The 21,752-nt window shown below is 43.7% G+C and overlaps 1 protein-coding gene across 1 annotated transcript in view; it reads left to right on the forward strand.

Annotated features, from left to right (window-relative positions):
• Positions 1–21,752, forward strand: part of LOC130361107 (atrial natriuretic peptide receptor 2-like) — a 145,054-nt gene that overhangs the window by 81,547 nt on the left and 41,755 nt on the right. The window contains exons 14-16 of the mRNA XM_056563713.1: positions 4,841–4,889; positions 14,851–14,952; positions 16,522–16,641. Of these exons, the coding sequence (XP_056419688.1) occupies positions 4,841–4,889; positions 14,851–14,952; positions 16,522–16,641 (271 nt within the window). The remainder of the gene's footprint in view (positions 1–4,840; positions 4,890–14,850; positions 14,953–16,521; positions 16,642–21,752) is intronic.

Genomic DNA, 21,752 nt, shown 5'->3' on the forward strand with positions numbered 1-21,752 from the left:
ACAGGAAATGCAGTCTGGAGTGTGCAGACTTATCCAATCATAACTTATCTCACACTGAACTGCTCTGGGCTGTATGTAGCAGAGTAAGGGAGAAAGTTCTCCCCTGTATGGCTTCAGATGATGTCAATCCTGCTGGGTATCGCCCCTTCCCAGTCTGTGAATCTGACTGAGCAGAAAATACAAAGCAATACTAAGGTAGAAAACAAAAAAATTATTAAAAAAAATAAAAATAAAGGCAGGGGATGGTTGATCATGATGGGGCAGTGATCTGGGAGGATTATAACATTTAACAAGATCATGAGAGGTACTCTTTAAGTAAGTACAGTACAAGATGTAGTGGGCTTGTCTGTGTAGACAGTGGAAGAGGGAAAAAGTATAATCTCTAAGAGTGAAATATCACATCTGACTATGAAAATATGATCTAGCTGTTTTTGTAAGAAAATTGGTAGGGGGGTAGCCTCCTTTACAATAATTTGCTAATTTTATTTTTGCTAAAACTTATATATTTATGTTATCTGTTTAACTTTGATTGGTAAGATGAGAATACCCCTTTAAATGTTGTATCCTTTGGTTCACTTAAAGAGTACCTGTCACCAAACTAAACATTTAATATATTGTTCCTTATGTAATGCTATTTACTGTTAAAATCACTGTTAAAATTCTCAACCGTTTATATGTTTTTAGGGTGCTTGAAAAAATGACCACTAGGTGGCTCTGTTCTGTTCCCTGCCACAAGTTAAACAGTTAGTTTGGTCTTCTCCCGGCCTGGCAGGAGACCAAACTCAGGAAGTGTGTGCAGGGCATGTCAATGCATAGCTCTCTCAGGCTTTAGTGATGTCGCGCCTGCTGGGGAACAACCACTTTCTCCTGCCGTGAGCTCACACAATGGGAGCAAGGGGAAAGCTTTTTAAAGCTTGCAATATTTTTTTGTGCAGGAGGGGTGTTAGGAGTAGTTAGGGAATTGTTACGCCTAGCGCTCCGGGTCCCCGCTCCTCCCCGGAGCGCTCACGGCGCCCTTCTTCCTGCAGCTCCCCGGTCAGCGCTGACCGGGAGCGCTGCTCTGCCATGGCCGTTGGGGATGCGATTCGCACAGCGGGACGCGCCCGCTTGCGAGTCGCATCCCAGGTCACTTACCCGTTCCCGTCTCCTGCGGTCATGGGCTGGCGCGCGCGGCTCCGCTCTCTAGGGCGCGCGCGCGCCAGCTCCCTGAGACTTAAAGGGCCAGTGCACCAATGATTGGTGCCTGGCCCAATTAGCTTAATTGGTTCCCACCTGTTCCCTGCTTATATCTAGTCTCCTCCCATGCACTCCCTTGCCGGATCTTGTTGCCTTAGTGCCAGTGAAAGCGTTCTTTGTGTGTTTATACCCTGTGTACCAGAACTATTGCTATCTCCCCTGACTACGAACCTTGCCGCCTGCCCCCGACCTTCTGCTACGTCCGACTTTGCTTCTGCCTACTCCCTTGTACCTCGCCTATCTTCAGCAGCCAGAGAGGTGCCGTTGCTAGTGGATACGACCTGGTCACTACCGCCGCAGCAAGACCATCCCGCTTTGCGGCGGGCTCTGGTGAAAACCGGTAGTGTCTTAGAACCGGTCCACTAGCACGGTCCTCGCCATCCCTCTCTGGCACAGAGGATCCACCTCCTGCCAGCCGGCATCGTGACAGTAGATCCGGCCATGGATCCCGCTGAGGTTCCCCAGCATTCCATCTCTGATCTCACCACGGTGGTCGCCCAGCTATCCCGACAGGTCGCCCATCTAACCCACCGACTGTCGGAAATGTCCACCATTGTGCACCAACTTCAGTCGCAACTGCAGCAGCAATCATCTCCTCCGCCACCTCCTGCACCCCTTCCGCAGCGAGTGGCCACTCCTAGCCTCCGCCTGTCCTTGCCGGACAAATTTAATGGGGACTCTAAGTTTTGCCGTGGCTTTCTTTCGCAATGTTCCTTGCACTTGGAGATGATGTCGGATCAGTTTTCTACTGAAAGGTCTAAGGTGGCTTTCGTAGTCAGCCTTCTGTCTGGAAAAGCCCTGTCATGGGCCACACCGCTCTGGGACCGCGATGACCCCGTCACGGCCTCTGTACACTCCTTCTTCTCGGAAATTCGAAGTGTCTTTGAGGAACCTGCCCGAGCCTCTTCTGCTGAGACTGCCCTGCTGAACCTGGTCCAGGGTAATTCCTCCGTTGGCGAGTACGCCATACAATTCCGTACTCTTGCTTCTGAACTATCCTGGAATAATGAGGCTCTCTGCGCGACCTTTAAAAAAGGCCTATCCAGCAACATTAAAGATGTTCTGGCCGCACGAGAGACTCCTGCTAACCTGCATGAACTCATTCATCTAGCCACTCGCATTGACATGCGTTTTTCTGAGAGGCATCAAGAGCTCCGCCAGGAAAAGGACTTAGATCTCTGGCCACCTCTCCCACAGTCTCCACTGCAATCTGCGCCTAGGCCTCCCGCCGAGGAGGCCATGCAAGTGGATCGGTCTCGCCTGACCCTGGAAGAGAGGAATCGCCGTAAGGAAGAGAATCTTTGTTTGTACTGTGCCAGTACTGAACATTTTCTGGTGGATTGCCCAATCCGTCCTCCACGTCTGGGAAACGCACGCTCGCACTCAGCTCTCGTGGGTGTGGCGTCTCTTGATGCCAAGTCAGCTTCTCCACGTCTCACGGTACCTGTTCGGATTTCCACTTCAGCCAGCTCTCCCCTCTCAGCCGTGGCCTGCCTGGACTCTGGAGCTTCTGGGAACTTTATTCGGGACTCCTTTGTGAATAAATTCCGGATTCCGGTGACCCGTCTTGTCAAGCCACTCCACATTTCCGCGGTCAACGGAGCCAGGGTGGACTGTACCATACGTTTCCGCACGGAGCCCCTTCTTATGAGCATCGGATCTCACCACGAGAGGATTGAACTTTTGGTCCTCCCCAATTGCACCTCGGAAATTCTCCTTGGACTTCCCTGGCTTCAACTTCATTCCCCAACCCTGGATTGGTCCACTGGGGAGATCAAGAGTTGGGGGTCCTCTTGTTCCAAGAACTGTCTAAAACCGGTTCCCAGTAACCCTTGCCGTAACTCTGTGGTTCCTCCTGTATCTGGTCCCCCTAAGGTCATTAAGGACTCTGCCTGCCACAGGAAATGCCCCTCCCCCCCTCCCAGTTCCATCAGGCAAGCTTCTGTGTCCCCTCATGGCCCTCGTCCTGGTGTCACACTGCCCTGTGCCAGGTCCCGCCCTCTGCCCTCTCTCCCCATTCCTACTCCTGCGGTTCTGCCTGCCGTTGAGGAATCCCCCCATCCTTTCCCGGTGTCCTCATCCCAGGGGAGGCAGTTTCCCGATAAAGAGAAGGGGAGACCTAAGGGGGGGGGTACTGTTACGCCTAGCGCTCCGGGTCCCCGCTCCTCCCCGGAGCGCTCACGGCGCCCTTCTTCCTGCAGCTCCCCGGTCAGCGCTGACCGGGAGCGCTGCTCTGCCATGGCCGTTGGGGATGCGATTCGCACAGCGGGACGCGCCCGCTTGCGAGTCGCATCCCAGGTCACTTACCCGTTCCCGTCTCCTGCGGTCATGGGCTGGCGCGCGCGGCTCCGCTCTCTAGGGCGCGCGCGCGCCAGCTCCCTGAGACTTAAAGGGCCAGTGCACCAATGATTGGTGCCTGGCCCAATTAGCTTAATTGGTTCCCACCTGTTCCCTGCTTATATCTAGTCTCCTCCCATGCACTCCCTTGCCGGATCTTGTTGCCTTAGTGCCAGTGAAAGCGTTCTTTGTGTGTTTATACCCTGTGTACCAGAACTATTGCTATCTCCCCTGACTACGAACCTTGCCGCCTGCCCCCGACCTTCTGCTACGTCCGACTTTGCTTCTGCCTACTCCCTTGTACCTCGCCTATCTTCAGCAGCCAGAGAGGTGCCGTTGCTAGTGGATACGACCTGGTCACTACCGCCGCAGCAAGACCATCCCGCTTTGCGGCGGGCTCTGGTGAAAACCGGTAGTGTCTTAGAACCGGTCCACTAGCACGGTCCTCGCCATCCCTCTCTGGCACAGAGGATCCACCTCCTGCCAGCCGGCATCGTGACAGGAATATAATCTGAGTTAGTTTAAGAAATATGGTTTAATGACAGGCACTCTTTAAAACAGACAGATCCTTTTGGTCTTATTATGCATGTTATATAAATCTAAAGCTTCTCATTCCTTGACTTCTGCATTCACTCTAAGAGCTCGAATTGTTGCACCACCAGTAGTTTGTTGTAAGAGGAGGTCTCAGTGACAAACATATACATAAACAGCTGTAAACATTCGATCAGTCAATGGTTCAGCTGTCTAAGGTTCATACTTTAAAACATTTTAATCATCATTCATGGGTCATTTTAAAGCAAACCTTCCACTCTCTACTTTCCTCAGGACCCCCAGCATTCTCCCCAAGAAAAGGAGGGGCATTTAGGAGCATTTGCATGAGCTCAGACACCTTTTTCCAAAGACATTCCTGTGAAATACAGGACAGATGGGAGTTGTGGGAAGTAATAAGTCAAATAACTTGCTCCTCTGTTTTATTTCTGTTTGTACATAATTTCAAAGTTCACATTTTCACATACATTAGGAGGTAACTTCCATGTGTATACCAATTCATGTCTGACCTACAAATATAACAGATAAGCTACTATTATACATTTAAAGACATGTCTATAATGTGTAGGGGGTCATTATCTATAATCTGGGTTTATATATTTTTAATGATATTTTACAATATATTTTCAGTAATGGCAAACTTGCCAATGGTCGTTTAAACTTGAGCAAAGTTGTTCATAGCTTGGTGATAAAACTGTTTTTCTTTATTTTCTTTTAGTTATGCTGTTATTTTACTGGAAATAGCCATCAGACATGATCCTGCTTCGGTAAGAAATGTGTTTTATTGTATAATACCAAAGAAAATGTAGTTAAGGTATAATAAAGAATGGCCATTAAATCAGATTTATGTACTGGTAGGGTGGTTTTACTGGACATTGGGACAGTTTACCAAAATATATGCCCCAGGCATATGCATCTATATTCCAATATAGTTGCCTATGTCAGCTATTAATTCCTGAAAAAACTGAGTTGAGGTTGAGGCAAGTTAAGGTTAAAGGGGTACTCCGCCGGAAAACACCTTATCCCCTATCCAAAGCAAAAGTTGAGTTCTCATTTAACGGTATTGGCTATAATAAAACCCCAGCCTTAAAGGAGAGCTCCAGCCAAATGAAATTACCTTTATATAGCTGCACATGATAAAGTTATATAACTTTGCAATGTGAAGTGTAATCTTTGCTGAGCATATACCTGGTTTCTCTTAGCTTTTCCTCTTGGCAGGAAGTCCAGAAATCTTATCACACTAATGACTGTAGACAACACTTCACACTCCCTTCTCCTCAGCTCAGAGTGCTGACAGCTTCAGTGTGCCGTGTTTGAGTGTCCCTGATTGGCTGGAGTTTTTTTGCTCACTGATTTTGAAACAATTCAGCTGGGATGCCTTGTGGAGTTATGGTGACTACCACTTTTGGCTGCATATCTCCTTTAATAATTAAATAGTCAGGGGTTATCTAGTATTTTAAATACATTCTTTTAAAAAAACAAAACGTGGCTCCTTTGTGGAATAAAAAAAAATATATGTTTTTCTTATCCTAGATAACCCCTTCAAGATAAATTTAGATGTAGCTGAGCATAGCGTGTGTAGCATTGAAAACCTTCCAAATGATTCCCTTCTGCAGAATTGGTCAAAGAAGGTTATCAAACATGGGAAACATTTCTCTGCAGGTAGTCAATGTTGTTGTAGTGTAGAATATAAATAGACTGCAAATTATTTCTCATGTGGTTCCTAGGTGTTTCTGTAGTAGAAATGCAATGTTATTGCTCCCTTCCTATACATTTATGGAATATCCACAGGAGGGCTAAGATCCTTATCTTCTGTATCTCTGTGACGTGAAGTGGATATGCCATATATGTCTATGATAAGAACAATTATTTAGCCCAATAAAATAAAGAGCATTACTTCCGTTTCCAGCGCTCCTATGAGCGGTCGAATGTAGAGGAGCTCCACGCCCACTTCCGCTATTATATCTCCCTCACCGCATTCAGACTGTGAGACAAGAGGGGCCACGATACCCCACTCGTGCTTGTGAGTACCTGCACAGTATGGAGAAGTTTCTCCACTGCGGCAGAGATCTGGGAACTGATGGCGGTGGCTGCCGTGTCCCGCACAGACCAGCTAGCAGCATCGCAAGCCAGTTCCCCACATGAGGGACTGGTAGCTATGGAGGTCCAGGCCAGGGTCTCAAGCTACTAAGGGCGACATACCCTACACTGATATGGCTGCAGTGGTGGCCCATATACTCCTGCCTGAAATCAAGACCTCAGTTGAGGCAGCAATATCCAGTACTATTCAGCAACTCTAGTGAGATGTTTCGCTTCATACCTCCCAACTCACTGAATTAGAACAGAGAGTTAGCTGTCTGGAGGACGACGTGGGGGCCAGTAATGCAGCTGTGTGCCTACTGACTCGGTCTAATTTAACCCTCAAGGAGAAGGTGGAGGATTTAGACAATTTCTCCAGGAGGAGCAACCTATGTATTGTAGGACTGCCAGTGTCCGTCATGCCTAACCAGCTTTCTCAACTGTGCCAGGGAATTACCAGAAGCCCTAGGACTGCCTGGACTATGTGGTGTAGAAAGGGCCCAGAGAATTGGCCCTCCCATGCATTTGGCCGCTCAGTCACCTGGTGATGATCCTAAACCCTGCCAGGTCATAGTCAAGTACCTGAATTATGCCGACAAGGAACTCATATTGCATACCTTCAAGAAAGCTCAAACCCCACTGATGCTCAGGGGGCTGAAAGTGTTTCTGTTCGGTGACTACTCTGTGGAGGTGGCGAAGTGGCGCAAGGCTTTTTCCACAGATTGCTCATCCCTGGTGCAGCAACAGCTTCGTTTTGTTCTTCAATATCCTGATAAGCTCAAGATTTTCTTTCTCAATGGCAACTCAGAGACTTTCTCTTCTCCGGAGTGGGCTACTGCCCAACTGGCATCTCTTAACCTGCAAGATGGTGGCTTGAGAATCACTCAGAAGAGACGACTTATGGAGAAGGACGGCTCTGTGCCTGCGCCCCGACCTGAATTGTTCCAGTCCTGGATTAAGTATATTATTATTCTCTCGGGACAGTGTTTGGATTCGTTCCAGTGTAGTTCAGAGGTGTGGAGGTTGTGTGTTTGTGTGTTGTCTGTGTCCTTTTTTGTTTCTTCTCTCAGTCTCTTCTTTTCTTTTGTTTTTCTTGTCTCTTCTATCGTCTTCTGTGTCACCCCCGTTCGATTCTCTGCAGTTGTCCCCGCCTCAATATCTTCCACCCTGTTATTACAAAAATGAAAATTGTCACCTGAAATGTAAAGGGACTTAGGTCCCTGGCTAAACACCGTATGATTTTGAAACACCTCAAAAAGCTTGAAGTTGATATTGCTCTCTACTTGCAGGAGATGCATCTGTCTGAAACAGGGTTGGTGAGGCCCTTGGGTCTTCTGCAGAGAATGGGAAAGCGGGGGTGATGATATTGTTCCATAGACGTCTCCAATACACTATTCATTCTCAGGAGGGGGATTCTGAGGGGCATTATTTTCGATACCCCAGCAGGTTTTTTGTCACTTTATAACATTTATGGTCCGAATGCTAATGATCCTTTTTTTTTTTTTTTCTTGATTCTAAGTTGCTCCAGGACGGATCTAGCAATGTTATAGTCGGGGGTGATATGTAGTGTTGATGTACGCATAAATTCGAATATTCAAAATGCAAATTTTTATCACAAATATCAGCACTTTGTGATTTTGCGAATATTTAGAATATAGTGATATATATTCGTAATGACGAATATTTGTTGTTGTTTTTTTATGATAAATTTTTCATGCAAATATTTGCGAATATTGGCACTACCAGACTGGACACTGATGCCTCCCTTCTTTTAGGTAAAAGATATTATTGTGCATGTGCACTATGCAAATTTCATTATAAATTTTCACATGGAAAAAAAAGAGAACAAACATAGCGAATATGCGAATTTCGCGAACATAGGACGAATCATTATCCATATATTCGTGAAATATTGCAAATTCGAATATGGCCCCTGCCGCTCATCACTATTGATTTGAACATGGTGGTGAAAACGTATGAGGATAGGAAACGCACGCAGCGTCCACTTCCAGTGTGTTCCAGAGGGGAACATGTTTTTCACAATTTTCTCGCTTCCACTGCAATGACGGATGTCATTTGCAGGGAGTTTACCCTTTTTTATGGGAAGGAGTTTAACGATTTTTCACATGCACAGCATGCTTAGTCTCGTTAAGACTATTTTTTGACATCCCAGGGGCTGCTAATGAGGGTTGTGGAAGTGGAAATTAGTTACATGGTCATATCTGACCATGCCCCTATCTGTCTTTCCCTCTTGGATGTAACCCCCAAAGGAACAGATATTTTGTGGAGATTTCCAAGTTTCTTAGCATCTGATGTAGACTTTGTTGCCAGGCTGAAGGGGTGGTGGATGGAATTTGCGGCAACTAATGCTGAATCTGCAGATAGACCATCCTTATACTGGGACACAGCAAATGGATAGGATAATTGCTTATTTAGCGGCCAAAAAGAAGAAGTGTAAGGCTGAGTATGTGGCTCACTCTGACAAATTGTGACAGGCTTATACGGTTTTCTTAGATTCCCCTACTCAAGAACATAAGGACATCTGGGTGGCGGTCAAACACTCTTTTGAAGCTAGCATGGAGGCATGGGACATTTTACATAGGGACCAGGGTTCTGTAGATTTTCTCAAGTTTGGGAACAAGTTGCTTGCTTGGCTAGCGCGCCCTCCTAGACAGGGGGAATTAATTTGTTCCCTAGTGGACACGGCCCCAGGGCCATCAATGCTACTCTCCAATGATTCTATTCAGTCCTCTATGAGAAAGATGCTACTGACAATCAAGGGGGCTTGCAGTTTTTGAAGGATTTGTCCTTGCCTAGCTTATCATCTGAAGACAATGCTGTTCTCAGCTCCCCGGTTACTCAGGAGGTGGTGTTGAACTGTATAAAATATCTAAAGGCCTGGAAGGCCCCTCGCCCGGACGGTTTTGGGAGTGAGTTTTACAACTCTTTAGCGACAGAGGTTGCGAAACCACTGACTGATCTATTTAATAGTATCCTGGAGGGAGCCCTATCTTGCCATCTAGTAATACTGCATTCGTCAAGGTCCTGTATAAATCTGGTAAGCCTCCAGAGAACCCGGGTTCCTATAGGCCTATATCTTTAATTAATGAAGACCTAAAATTGATGGCAAAGATTATGGCTAATCATTTTTTTGCCCTTTCTTTTGGGCCCACACCAGACGGGGTTTATTAAAGGCCGTTCGGGTGTTGCTAACATGAGGTCTGTCCTTGCTGCTCTGGAGGTAATCGGTAGGCAAGGATACTGTACAGACTCAGCTGGTCTTCTCGCCATAGAAAGGCATTTGACAACGTCAACTGGTCATGGCTGGACAGTGTCCTCCATATGTTTGGGCTCACGTGGTCTTTTAGGACTTTCGTTAGCGCACTTTATGCCACGCCTATGGCTCGGATTTACACAACAGGATTTTTATCTGACAATACTGCATTACAGAAGGGTACGCATCATGGGTGTCCCGTTTCACCCCTTTTATTTGACTTGGCCCTTGAGCCATTGACTGTTTACTTATTGAGAGCCTTTATACCTGGGTATCCAGGTAGGGCGCCAGGAGGTTAAACCTGCTATTGTTAATGGGTTCCCCCAATTCACAAATACCAGCAGTGATGGATGTGCTTCTTAGGTTTGGCCACTACTCAGGTTATCAGGTTAATGTTTCAAAATGTCAGCTCCTCTATTTGGGTACGAGTAATCATAGGCCATCTGCTAACTTGGGTGTGGAGGTGGCTTCTAAATATATCACAAACCTGGGCGTTAAAGTGGGTTCTCACCCGGCTTCTTTGTATATCCGCTTATTTAAACGGGTTGAGCAGGAATTACTCCGCTGGCAGTCCCTCCTATTGTTTTTATTTGTTAGGGCCCACCTTTTAAAAATGATAAGTTTTGGTAGGTTGCTTTACAGATGATTCCCCTATTGCTTCGGCATACTGATGTTTCTTGTTTACAGGCCTCTTTTACTGTGCTTTTACGGAAAGGCAAATGCCCACGTGTGGCATTTCGGAAGCTGTGTCTGCCTGTCCTGGAGGGCGGTATACAATTGCCTGATTTACATATGTACAACTTGGCAGCGCTTTTCTGTCATGCCCGGGATTGGCTCCTGGGTGGTTTTCTAATTTGCACTTGGATAGGGCGTTAGCTGACCCCTGGGATTTAAGAGCTCTGTTGCATGTGCCTTATGGTTCTCTTCCCCCTTTAATTAAAGCGAGACTGCTCCTAAAGGGTACTATCGCTGCGTGGAAAGCGACTAGGAAGCTCTATGGTCTGCCATATATTATGTCAGGACTTCTACCCCTCTGGAACTCCCCATCCTTTACTCAGGGTAAAGATAATAGGTGTTTTCTCCCTGTAGGGCGAAGGGGATTGAGTTTGGTGACCAGGTGTTCTCGGAGGTGATGGGATTTTTCTAGACTAGGAGGTGCTGCGGCTTAAATATGATCTACCTCTGGGCCACTTCCTCCAATATATGCAGTTTCGCTCCTATGTTACACAGCCTCCGAGGAGTCGAGATTATCTCTCCAAGAAGGCTGTCTTCTGGGCTTTCTTAGGCCCTGCCGATAGCAGGCTCTCTCTATCCACCATCTATTCCAATCTGAAGCAAGCCTCTATACACTCCTTACAAGATACCCTATTTACGTTGTGGGGGGAAAAGTTGGGCATTTCTAATGCTCGGACTAAATTGCTAGTGGGATGAAAACATGTTAGGCGTTCTCGGAGGTGATGGGATTTTTCTAGACTGGGTGGTGCTGCGGCTTAAATATGATCTACCTCTGGGCCACTTCCTCCAATATATGCAGCTTCGCTCCTATGTTACACAGCCTCCGAGGAGTCGAGATTATCTCTCCAAGAAGGCTGTCTTCTGGGCTTTCTTAGGCCCTGCCGATAGCAGGCTCTCTCTATCCACCATCTATTCCAATCTGAAGCAAGCCTCTCTACACTCCTTACAAGATACCCTATTTACGTTGTGGGGGGAAGAGTTGGGCATTTCTAATGCTCGGACTAAATTGCTAGTGGGATGAAAACATGTTAGGCGGGCTATACTGAATGAGATTTGGAGGGAGACACACTTTCGCATTATGCATAAGGTCACCTAAGCTTTTAATCTGTCATTCAGGGATGCCCCGGCACATTATCTTCGGAGTTGCCCTAAATGTAATCTAGCCATGGCCCCTTTGCTGCATGCTTTGTGGGACTGCCCATGCCTAGCTTTTCTATGGGGGGAGGTAGAGAGTTACATTAAGACGGTGTGGGAAGTGGAGGCAAGGCTTACTCCGCTGGCCATGATTTTTCACTATATACCGCTGTCATCACAGGAGGCAGAGGGTGGTTCGGTAGTGGCGGTGAAGGGGGCTCATCTGATGTTATTGTCCACAGTTGAATGCCTGCATAGACAATGGTTGCAGAAAGAGCCGCCCACATCGCGGCAAGTCATTGAGGCGATGAAGGGTTTGCTTTTTATTGATAGGCTGGACACCCTGAGGGACACGGAGCAGAGGGTTTGAAAACATTTTCGTACCTGGCGGTCCTTTAGGGGACATGCATACTTGCCCAGTGAATTCCTGGTACTGCAGAGCTAGTCTTGGTCATTCACTGGGTAGGTTGCGGGTTGATTGAGTGAGTAGGGTGGCATTATGGGCGACAAAGTTGGTCTTTTCCATTTTTCTTCTTTTCCATTTTTCTCTTCTTGTTCTTTCCTTCTTGTTGTTCATCATTCTTTCATTCTGTGTTATTCATGTCGGTGTTTGTTGTATGTTGTCTGTTTGTTGCGTCTGTTTCTGTGCCGCAATGGGGAGTGTGTTGAGGCCCTCTTGCGAGGCCCAAGGGGGTGGATGTTCATGGGAAGGGGTTATGGTGTACGATTTTGCTTACTGATACCAATGTATGTACAGGCCATTATTGTTCCATTATTTGTTTTGTGCTCACATACTCTTCCCTTGTATTGTGTATGGATTCCTTTTGTTATATCCTTAATAAAATATTGTTTCAAAAAATAAAAAGCATTAGGTGGTTGGTAATATCCATTTGGACAGCATTCTATTAAAGGGGAACTCCGGTGGAAAAAAAATTTAAAATCAACTGGTGCCAGAAAGTGAAACAGATTTGTAAATTCCTTCCATTTAAAAATCTTAACCCTTCCAGTACTTATCAGCTGCTCTATACTACAGAGGAGGATCTTTTCTTTTTGTTTTATTCTCTTCTGTCTGACCACAGTGCTCTCTGCTGACACCTCTGTCTGTGTCAGGAACTGTCTAGAGCAGGAGAGGTTTGCTATGGGGATATACTTCTAATCTGGACAGTTCCTGACACGAACAGAGGTATCAGCAGAGAGCACTGATGTCAGACTGAAAATAACCACACAATTTTCTCTGTAGTATACAGCAGATAAGTACTGGAAGGGTTAAAATTTTGAAATAGAAGTAATTTACAAATCTGAATAATTTTCTGGTACCAGTTGACTTGAAAACATTTGTTTTCCACTTGTTTCCACCAGAGTTTCCCTTTAAGAACAGCAGTAAATCATTTTATGTAAAAATGACACCTGTTTCATGCTGTCCAAAACATAGACAGCATAATACAGATACAGGCAGCAGGATGCTGAGACATTAGGATTTACTCTGAAATGCTCAGTCATTTCAGAGATATCATAGTATTAAAAAGCCACCAGGACCTGGGTAAGTAGTCAAGGGGGACAATCCCCATGACTGCTTTTTGCTCCACTAGCCTTGAGTGACACATCCCTCTCTATACACTCCTAGAGAGAGACTCATCACTCCCACATGGGGGGTCATGGGGTTCTATCTTCCAAGACTACTTATCCAGGTCCCGGGGTTTCATAAAACTATAATTTTATTTTTAAATTTAAACTGCATTTAAAGTAAATTATTGTGTTTCTGCATACTGTCACCTAGGCATGTGGTTCCTTTCATAGATAAAATTCTATAAAAACATTGTGAAACATATATATGTCTGTGCTTCTACATCAAAGAAAAAAATGCTTTTGTTCTCTGGTGCAAAGAGTCAAAGAGGCATTCTCAAGCCCCTAAACCGCTAAGGACGTTTTAGCACTCAGCACTTCAAGATCTTGGGAATGCCTCTTTGACTCTTTGGACCAGAGAACAAAAGGATTTTTCAATGTTATGGAAGCACAGACAGATATATGAAAAGTGCTGTTTCTCCTTATCTAACAGTGTTAGCAGTTTGAAAATTGAATTGCGTAAATGTGACTGTGGGAGGTGATCAGTTTCCATGCCAGCCGGAGGACTTCTGCAGACCTCTGTGCTGGTCACTTAGCGATCTTCTGAAAGATTTTGCCCCAGGCCACCACAAATAATATTTTTTTGTTTTTGTCATACATTTCATGGTAAAATGGAAGTGTCATTGCAAAGTACATTTGGTCACGCAAAAAACAAGCCCTCGTATGGATCTGTGGATGGAAAAATAAGTTATTGCCCTTAAAAGGCGAGGAGGAGAAAACTAAGATGCAGAAATTATTTGTTAAAAGTTTTGATCACACCGGGTCTCACTCCTGAGAGCCGCTGCTATTTCTAGCTATCAGCCAAGTAAGCGATTGGCAGCGCTGCCGCTGGCTATCTTGGCTGATAATGGAGGATCGCAGCAGGTCTTAGAAGTGAGACCCGGTGTGATCAAAACTTTGGACATGTTTGGGCAACATGCCAAAGGTTTTTACTTTTAAGGTCAAAGCTAATAGTGTGCTTAAAGGGGTACTCCACTCGTAGACATCTTATCCCCTATCCAAAGGATAGGGGATAAGATGTCTGATCACAGATATCCCACCACTGGTGACCCCCGTGATCTCCCTGCTGCACTTGGCATTCATTTAGAGCAATGTGTGCAGCGCCGAAGGCTTGTGATGTCACGGCCTCGCCAACTTTGGATAGGGGATAAGGTGTCTAGGGGTGCAGTGCCCCTTTAAGGGGTTCATGTTGTGCGGTGATTGGCTAGGCATCTAAGGGATGAAGTGCCTATGCCTGTAGTAGGGGAAAACAGGCCAGCTCTGGTCCTGCCCTTTAAAATTGAGAGAATGAGAAATAGCTGTGAGAGCACTTAAATCCCCTCTCTGAAGGGTTAATGTAATAAATCAGACAGCTTTTTAAAAATCTTTGGAAGTTTTAGGCTGCAGTCCTTATTCTTTCATTTTCAGATTCCTTATAAGCAACATGCAACCTGCTCAAAGCTTCAGTTTTATTTCATGAAATGCATGCAGAATGGGGTTGTACTTCTTTATGATTTTATTTTTGGATGGTGGAAAAGTGGAAAGGATCACCATCTTTTATTATTAGCTCCAAATACATGTGGTATATCTCTGGTGGTATACATGTGTGGTGGTATACATGTGGTGTGCTTTCTGTTAGGTGGCACTTATATGTTTTTTTTTTTTTTTTTTTACATATTTAGCTCTTTTTTTGTCCTGTTACAGTTTGTTCACAATGTAATAGAAATTCATGAAAGTCATTAAAAATTCTAATTTACTTTTATGTAATTCTGTTTTTATATTGTCACTTGATCATATATTCTATTTATATCCCAAATTTTTCCTCTTCTAAAAAAAAAAGGGAACACCCTGCTTCTATTCTGTGATTCTAATTTGTCTCTTTCTTATGTTACTTTGTCATACAGAAAGATGATGCCAGTTCCGCAGAGTACTGCTGCCTCCCTCTACCTGAGTTAATAAGAGGCAAAGCAGACAACGCCTGTCCATGCCCATCTGAATATGTTGATGTAAGTCAGTAACATCTTGGAAAACTAAGCACAAGCACAATCGTTTACACATAACTCACTAGGACTGAAATGAAACCACCAGTGTATTTGTTTTGTATAATGGGTAGTTATGAGCGGCAGGGGCCATATTCGAATTCACGATATTTCCCGAATATATTGACGATTATTTATCCTATGTTCGTGAAATTTGCATATTTGTTATGTTCGTTCATTTGTTTTCCATGTGTTAATTTTTTTCCAACAATGTGAGCCTCATCTCTGATTGTCCAACCATCTTTTTTTCTGGCTGTTCTAAAGCAAATCCTTTTTTTTTTTTTTTTTGGTAACCACATGACTAAATGTCATTATTTTTTATATTTACATAGTGATCAAACTAGAAGACTTTGCATCCACCACTGGGCTTTATGACATTTCTCAGTAGTGTTCATTTTTGTCAGAAAGGACTCCCCCACCCAGAATTTGCTCTATGGTTGACATTGCTCCTTTTGGTGCTGTCTCCTATAGAGTACAGCCATACAGTATAAAATTCACATACAGTGCATGCAATTTTGGTAACAGTGGATTTTGGTAAAAGATAGTGTATGGTAACAGATAGTCTATGGTAACAGAACCATACAATGTCTACATAAAGCTGCTACACAGTTAATATGATTGATAGCTACTAACCTTAAAGGGGTATTTTGCCCCTAGACATGTTATCCCCTATCCACATGTCTGAACCTGGAGGGTCCAGCCACTGGGACCCCCGCGATCTCCTTGCCAGCGTTGCGGCGTTATGTGATCGTGATGTCACAGCCGTCACGCCTCCTCCTATAGACATGAATGGAGGGGGTGTGGCAACAGTGATAACCAGTCATCCAGCACAAAGCTGAGTTTACCCTGTGCACTGGATGACTGGGGAGCCGCGGCAGAGATCGGACATGTGATCCCATTTCCTTTGGATAGGGGATAACATGTTCAACGGCAGAGTACTCCTTTAAATACACATCTATGTATAGTACACAGTATGACTATACAGGTAACACACTCCTACACCAGTACATCACCATCAGTATTCTTCTTTTACACATATCAATGATGCTACATTATGTTTTGCAAAGCAATATTATGCATTACAAAGTCAATACATACTATAAGCAATGGCAACATTTTACCTTCATAAAATACTTTTAAGCATAAATGTAAATAAATGGGAATAAATAATACAATAAAATAGCAAAAAGAGTATACTGTGACAGTATAGAATAGAATACAGGCCTTGGTGGATTACTATTATGTTAAAGAAAACAAAAACGGTAACATTGTGGCAAATGGCTTTGAATACATATATCAACATGTAAGGAATATATAGGAAAACAGAAGGCTGAGGAGCACTTGTGCCGTCTAATACTTAGATCACTTTATACCGGTGTATTAAGTTAATCCAAGGTGACCTGTCTCAGTGATATGAGAGCAGACGGTTCCCCCTACACATGGATGCAGTAATGTATCTGTATGGTGGATTTGTCATTGATACGATTCTAGCACGGAAAAGACCCTGGATTTCCTCTTATGTCATTTTTACTGCAGCTGATCAGGCAGTGCCGAAGTCAGAACCCAGCCCAGAGGCCAACATTTGAGCAAGTAAAGAAACTGCTGTACAAGATGAACCCCAACAAAGTGAGCCCAGTGGACATGATGATGACTCTGGTAAGTGCTTAGTTTATGTAGCTGAAACAATTTATTTTACATGATGCAAAAGTGTTGTGTCAGTGTGACGGTAACAACCTTCACAACAGGTCTATGTGATGACTGGAGTAATCCCCTCATTCATGAATGTTGTGTGCATTCTAGCAGCTTCTACCACATCCAGGGAGGACTTCCAGGCAAGGCACTTGGTCATTACTGTCACATAGTTCAATTATTCTTAGAAAAGTGTAAAAGTCCAGGATTAAAGGCATTTTTGGCTAATATGGTTGCTATTGTGTTACAACTTAAAATTCCTTCTGCTTAATCTTTACAAAACATTTTTGAAGAAGCAAGACACTAACAGAAAAAAAACAACAATAAAACCTCTATAATAATTATAGCGAATTGTTTTTATTTCTTTTTTGTCATAATCATTGGAGTAGTTAAAGTGGTTATCCAGGAAAAAACTTTTTTTTTTTTTTATATCAACTGGCTCCAGAAAGTTGAACAGATTTGTAAATTACTTCTATTAAAAAATCCTTTCAATAATTATCAGCTGCTGAAGTTGAGTTGTTCTTTTCTGTCTGGCAACAGTGCTCTCTGCTGACATCTCTGCTTGTCTCGGGAACTGCACAGAGTAGAAGAGGTTTGCTATGGGGATTTGCTTCTAAACTGGGCGATTCCCCAGACACGTGTCATCAGAGAGCACTTAGACAGAAAAGAACAACTCAACTTCATAAGCTCATAAGTACTGAAAGGATTAAGATTTTTTAATAGAAGTAATTTACAAATCTGTTTAACTTTCTGGAGCCAGTTGATATATATAAAAAAAAAGTTTTTTCCTGAAATACCCCCTGTAACTACTCCAATGATTATGACAAAAAATAAATAAATAAAAACAATTCGTTATAATTATTATAGAGGCTTTATTGTTGTTGTTTTTTCCGTTAGTTTCTTTGTTGCACATGATTCTAGAATGGAGTTCTCCTTTAAAAAGTATAATGCACTTTTCAGTAAATGTATAGGGTTTTATCGTAGACAGGTAGTAGTCAACCATCAACGAGGGCTTCAAAGAGGCCAAACATTACTTTATGGTATGCTCACATGGGTTTTCAGCCATATTGATTTGTATGTTCACACTGAAATGATTTTCTAAGGCTGCCTAAATTTTACATGAAGCCTCTGGCTTTGTAGAGACAGGGAGTGGAGTCTCATCAATGCAGTTCATGTGGGCTTATTGTTAGGTTGCTTCCGTTTGTAAAAAGAGAGTAAAGAATCAGAATTGCAGAACCCCGACCACCACCACAATAAATATAAATACCAAACAGGCATCTGCATTGGTATATAAAGTACAGCTTGTCAGTACCAAGAAATGCTACTGTTATGTTGCCTTTATAAACTATACGCACCGCCTGCTGATATTAATCACAATGAAGCATGCATGTTACATCTGACCTTTCCCAGAATAAGATGAACCCCAGTCTAATAAATAACAAATGATTCCATATTGCAATTATATCTACCATACAATGTACAACTTCACTACACATAATCAATGGATGGAAGGTAGAAGGGTTTACAAATATTATTTCTTATTAAAAAAATAAGAAACACTGTGTTCTTAATAGCGCCATCAATTTTTCTGCATAAGAATTTATTTCCACGCTAAAATGTGTTTTCTCCTTTGATAGCGTTCGAGCTCCGAGCTGAAAGACTTACAGCATAAAATTTACAGAACAAGTCTTTTGTTTTATGAAGCGCAGATGGTGCTGATTGTCTTATGGCATTTATGTACCAGTTATAATGTAGTATTTATGACACCAATGAAATGTGGGAAAAGCAGATGGCCCTGTCACATTACACTGCATGAATTATACAGCTTAGTCTTTCAGTCTATATTAGATGTGGCCTGATTTATTTCTTAAATGACTTACATCTCACAAATGCAGTTGATAAACACTGATCATTTCCGCACACTCACAGGGGAACAGACACTCATGTTTATTTCTCTATTTACATTTTAGTTTAGATGTAACTTACATATAGTTATATAAGTATTATAGTTATAGTGTTATACTTAAGTTGGTATGGGAAAGCTGGATCACAACTATTAGGCTAGGTTTCCACTTTTTTTTTTTTTTGGCAAAAACGCCAATAAAAATGCCCATTCTGCCACATGGTGTTTTTTTTGTGAAAAAACGCTGTGGCCAGATGTTAGCTGCAAGTCAATAGGGAACTGCAAAATGCCATATCCACTTGGCATTTTCAGTTTGGCGTTTTTTTTTTTATCCATTTGGCGTTTTTCTGCTATTTTGGCAGTTTTTCAAAAACGCCCTCTTGTTGAGACTTTGGCGTTTTTTTGGGAAAATCTTCACATTTTCCTCCCATAGAAGTCTATGGGAGTGGAAAAACACCAAGAAAAATGCCATGTGGGTTTTTACTTTGGCGTTTTTGCAGGCATTTTATATTCTTTTTTTGGACTTTAGCGATCCAAAAAAGTGATGGAGATACCTTTTTTTATAAAAATTTCGTAGGGTACCATTAAAAAAAAATTACAAAAAAGATACAGTTGTGATGGAAAAAATTGTATGTAATAAAATGTACCTTTTTATAACAACATTTTTATTAATTTTTGAATAGGGATCAATTTATGTGGGCAGGTAGGGCACTAAAAATGTAGCCGACAATAATAAAAAATGTGTGTGTTTTTAATATTTTTTTTTTTTAGGTAGTATCACTACTTCCAGCATGGAACACACTGTTCCATGATGGGAGTAGTAGTATCTGTACTAATTGACAGCTTCCCCCAAGTCCGTTGTGACCCTTCTTATAATTTATAGATGCGGATGGCCGCTCTTCTATGGTTCCCTGCACTGCCGTATATATACACATATTCACATTTCCCGCAGAGAGCTGTGATTGGCCAGATGGTTCCAGCCAATCACAACTCTGGGAAATATGAATAGGTGTATATATACGTCAGTGCAGGGGACCATAGAAGAGCAGCCGGCCGCATCTATACATTATACAGGAGGATCACAGCGAGTGTCAGGAGTGACACACACTGCAATCTGTCTATTAATGCAGGTACAACAGCCCCCAGCATGGAGCAGAGTGTGCTCCATGTTAGGAGCAGTAGTACCTGCAGTAAGGGACAGATCACAGCAAGTGTCACTCCTGACAGAGCCGGGAGAACAGCTGATGCCGAGTAGTAGATATATGTCCTATCTCTACTGCCCAGCAAGAACTTACAGTGAGTCTGCTATGTGTATACAGTATGCACATTGCTGGCTCACTTAACCCCTTGCTGAGCTGTGCGCTATGCACCAACTCAGCGAGGAAAGAGTTAGCTTACACTGCTGGACAGTGTAGGCTAACCCTTTGGGCAGTATACACTATATACAGCTATCTATAGATAGCTGTATATAGTGTATACAGAAGACGAAGTCCGCCTCCCTCCAGTCCAAGCTGGGTTAGTGTAGCTCCACCCCTAGTGGTGACGTCATTAGGGGGCAGAGCTACAGATGGGAGCCAGGCTGGTAAGGGTGTGAGGCTCTGTTCACATTGTACAAGGAGACTCCAGCTGTTGCTAAATTACAACTCCCAGCATGCCCGGCTGCCTTTGGCTGTCTGGGCATGCTGGGAGTTGTAATTTTATAACAATTGGAGGCTCCCTGTTTGGGAAGACATTGCAATATGGGCGCTCTCCCCAGCAGAGAGTGCCAAAAATGTCATAACCAATTTTTTGTGTTTTACGGCGGATTCGGAGGACTACTGCAGATTAACTGGATTTTTTTTCTTCTGATAAAATGTTTTTTTAAATAAAGTGTTTTTTAAAATAAAATAATTTTACCAATGTGTCGTTTTTTTTATTTATTTTTTATTGAATTTTCAGGCTTAGGAAATGGAAGCCATCTTATTGACGGAATCCATTACTAAGCTTAGCATTAGCCCCCAAAAAAGATAGCACTGTCCCCCAGTTATTACCCCGGTTCCCACCGCCACAGGGGTGCCAGGAAGAGCCGGTAGCATCAAAAATGGCGCTCCTGGGCCTAGGCAGTAACAGGCTGGCATTATTTAGGCTGGGGAGGGCCAGTAACAATGGTCCTCGCCCACCCTGGTAACATCAGGCTGTTGCTGCTTGGTTGGTATCTGGCTGCGAATAAAAAGGGGAACCCTGTGCGTTTAAAAAAATAAATAAATAAATAAAATGCATAGGGTTCCCCGTATATTTATTCTCAGCCAGATACCAACCAAGCAGCAACAGCCTGACGTTACCAGGGTGGGCGAGGACTACTGGCCCTCTGGCCTAAATAACACCAGCCTGTTTCCACCTAGGCTCCGGGCCTGTTGGTACCGGCTCTTCCTGGCACCTCTGTGGCGGTGGGTACCGGGGTAATAATTGGGGGTTAGCGCTAGCTGTTTTTGGGGCTAACACTAAGCCCGGCTTAGTAATGGATTCCATCTGTTAGACCGCTTTCACTACTAAGCCTGAAAATTCAATAAAAAAAAAAAAAAGACGACACAATGGAAAATTATTTCATTTTAAAAAACACTCCCCCACAGCCTTCGTTAGCCATTTTATTAATAGGAAAAAAATCCAGTTCATCCACAGTAGTCCTCCGGATCCGCCGTGATCCTCTGCATACACGGATCTGAAACGAGAAGAAAAAGAAACACAGCCTTTGGCTGTCTGGACATGTTGGGAGTTGTAGTTTAGCAACAGCTGGAGTCCCCCTGTCTGGTAGGACACTGCCAGAAGGGTGTATTCACATTATACAAAACAGACAAGGTGAACAGAGCCTCGTACTCTTACCAGCCTGGTTCCCGTCTGTAGCTCCACCACCTAATGACATCATCACCAGGGGGTGGAGTTACATGGACCGGCGGGGACAGAAACGAGGGAGATAAGTGGACCTCCTGTTCTGTATACACTATATACAGCTATCTATAGATATCTGTATATTCTGTATACTGCCCAAAGGGGCTATAGGAGCAGGGAGTCCTGTCAGTATAGTGACAGGATTCCCGGCTCCTGTATAGTATATACGGGTACACTATGCACCCCTGTATACTATACGGCCGGTGGAGGTGAGTAGTGATGCTGTACATCATTCCTCATCTCCTTACAC

This window comes from Hyla sarda, chromosome 1 (assembly GCF_029499605.1).
Source record: "Hyla sarda isolate aHylSar1 chromosome 1, aHylSar1.hap1, whole genome shotgun sequence".
Classification (NCBI taxonomy): Eukaryota; Metazoa; Chordata; class Amphibia; order Anura; family Hylidae; genus Hyla; species Hyla sarda.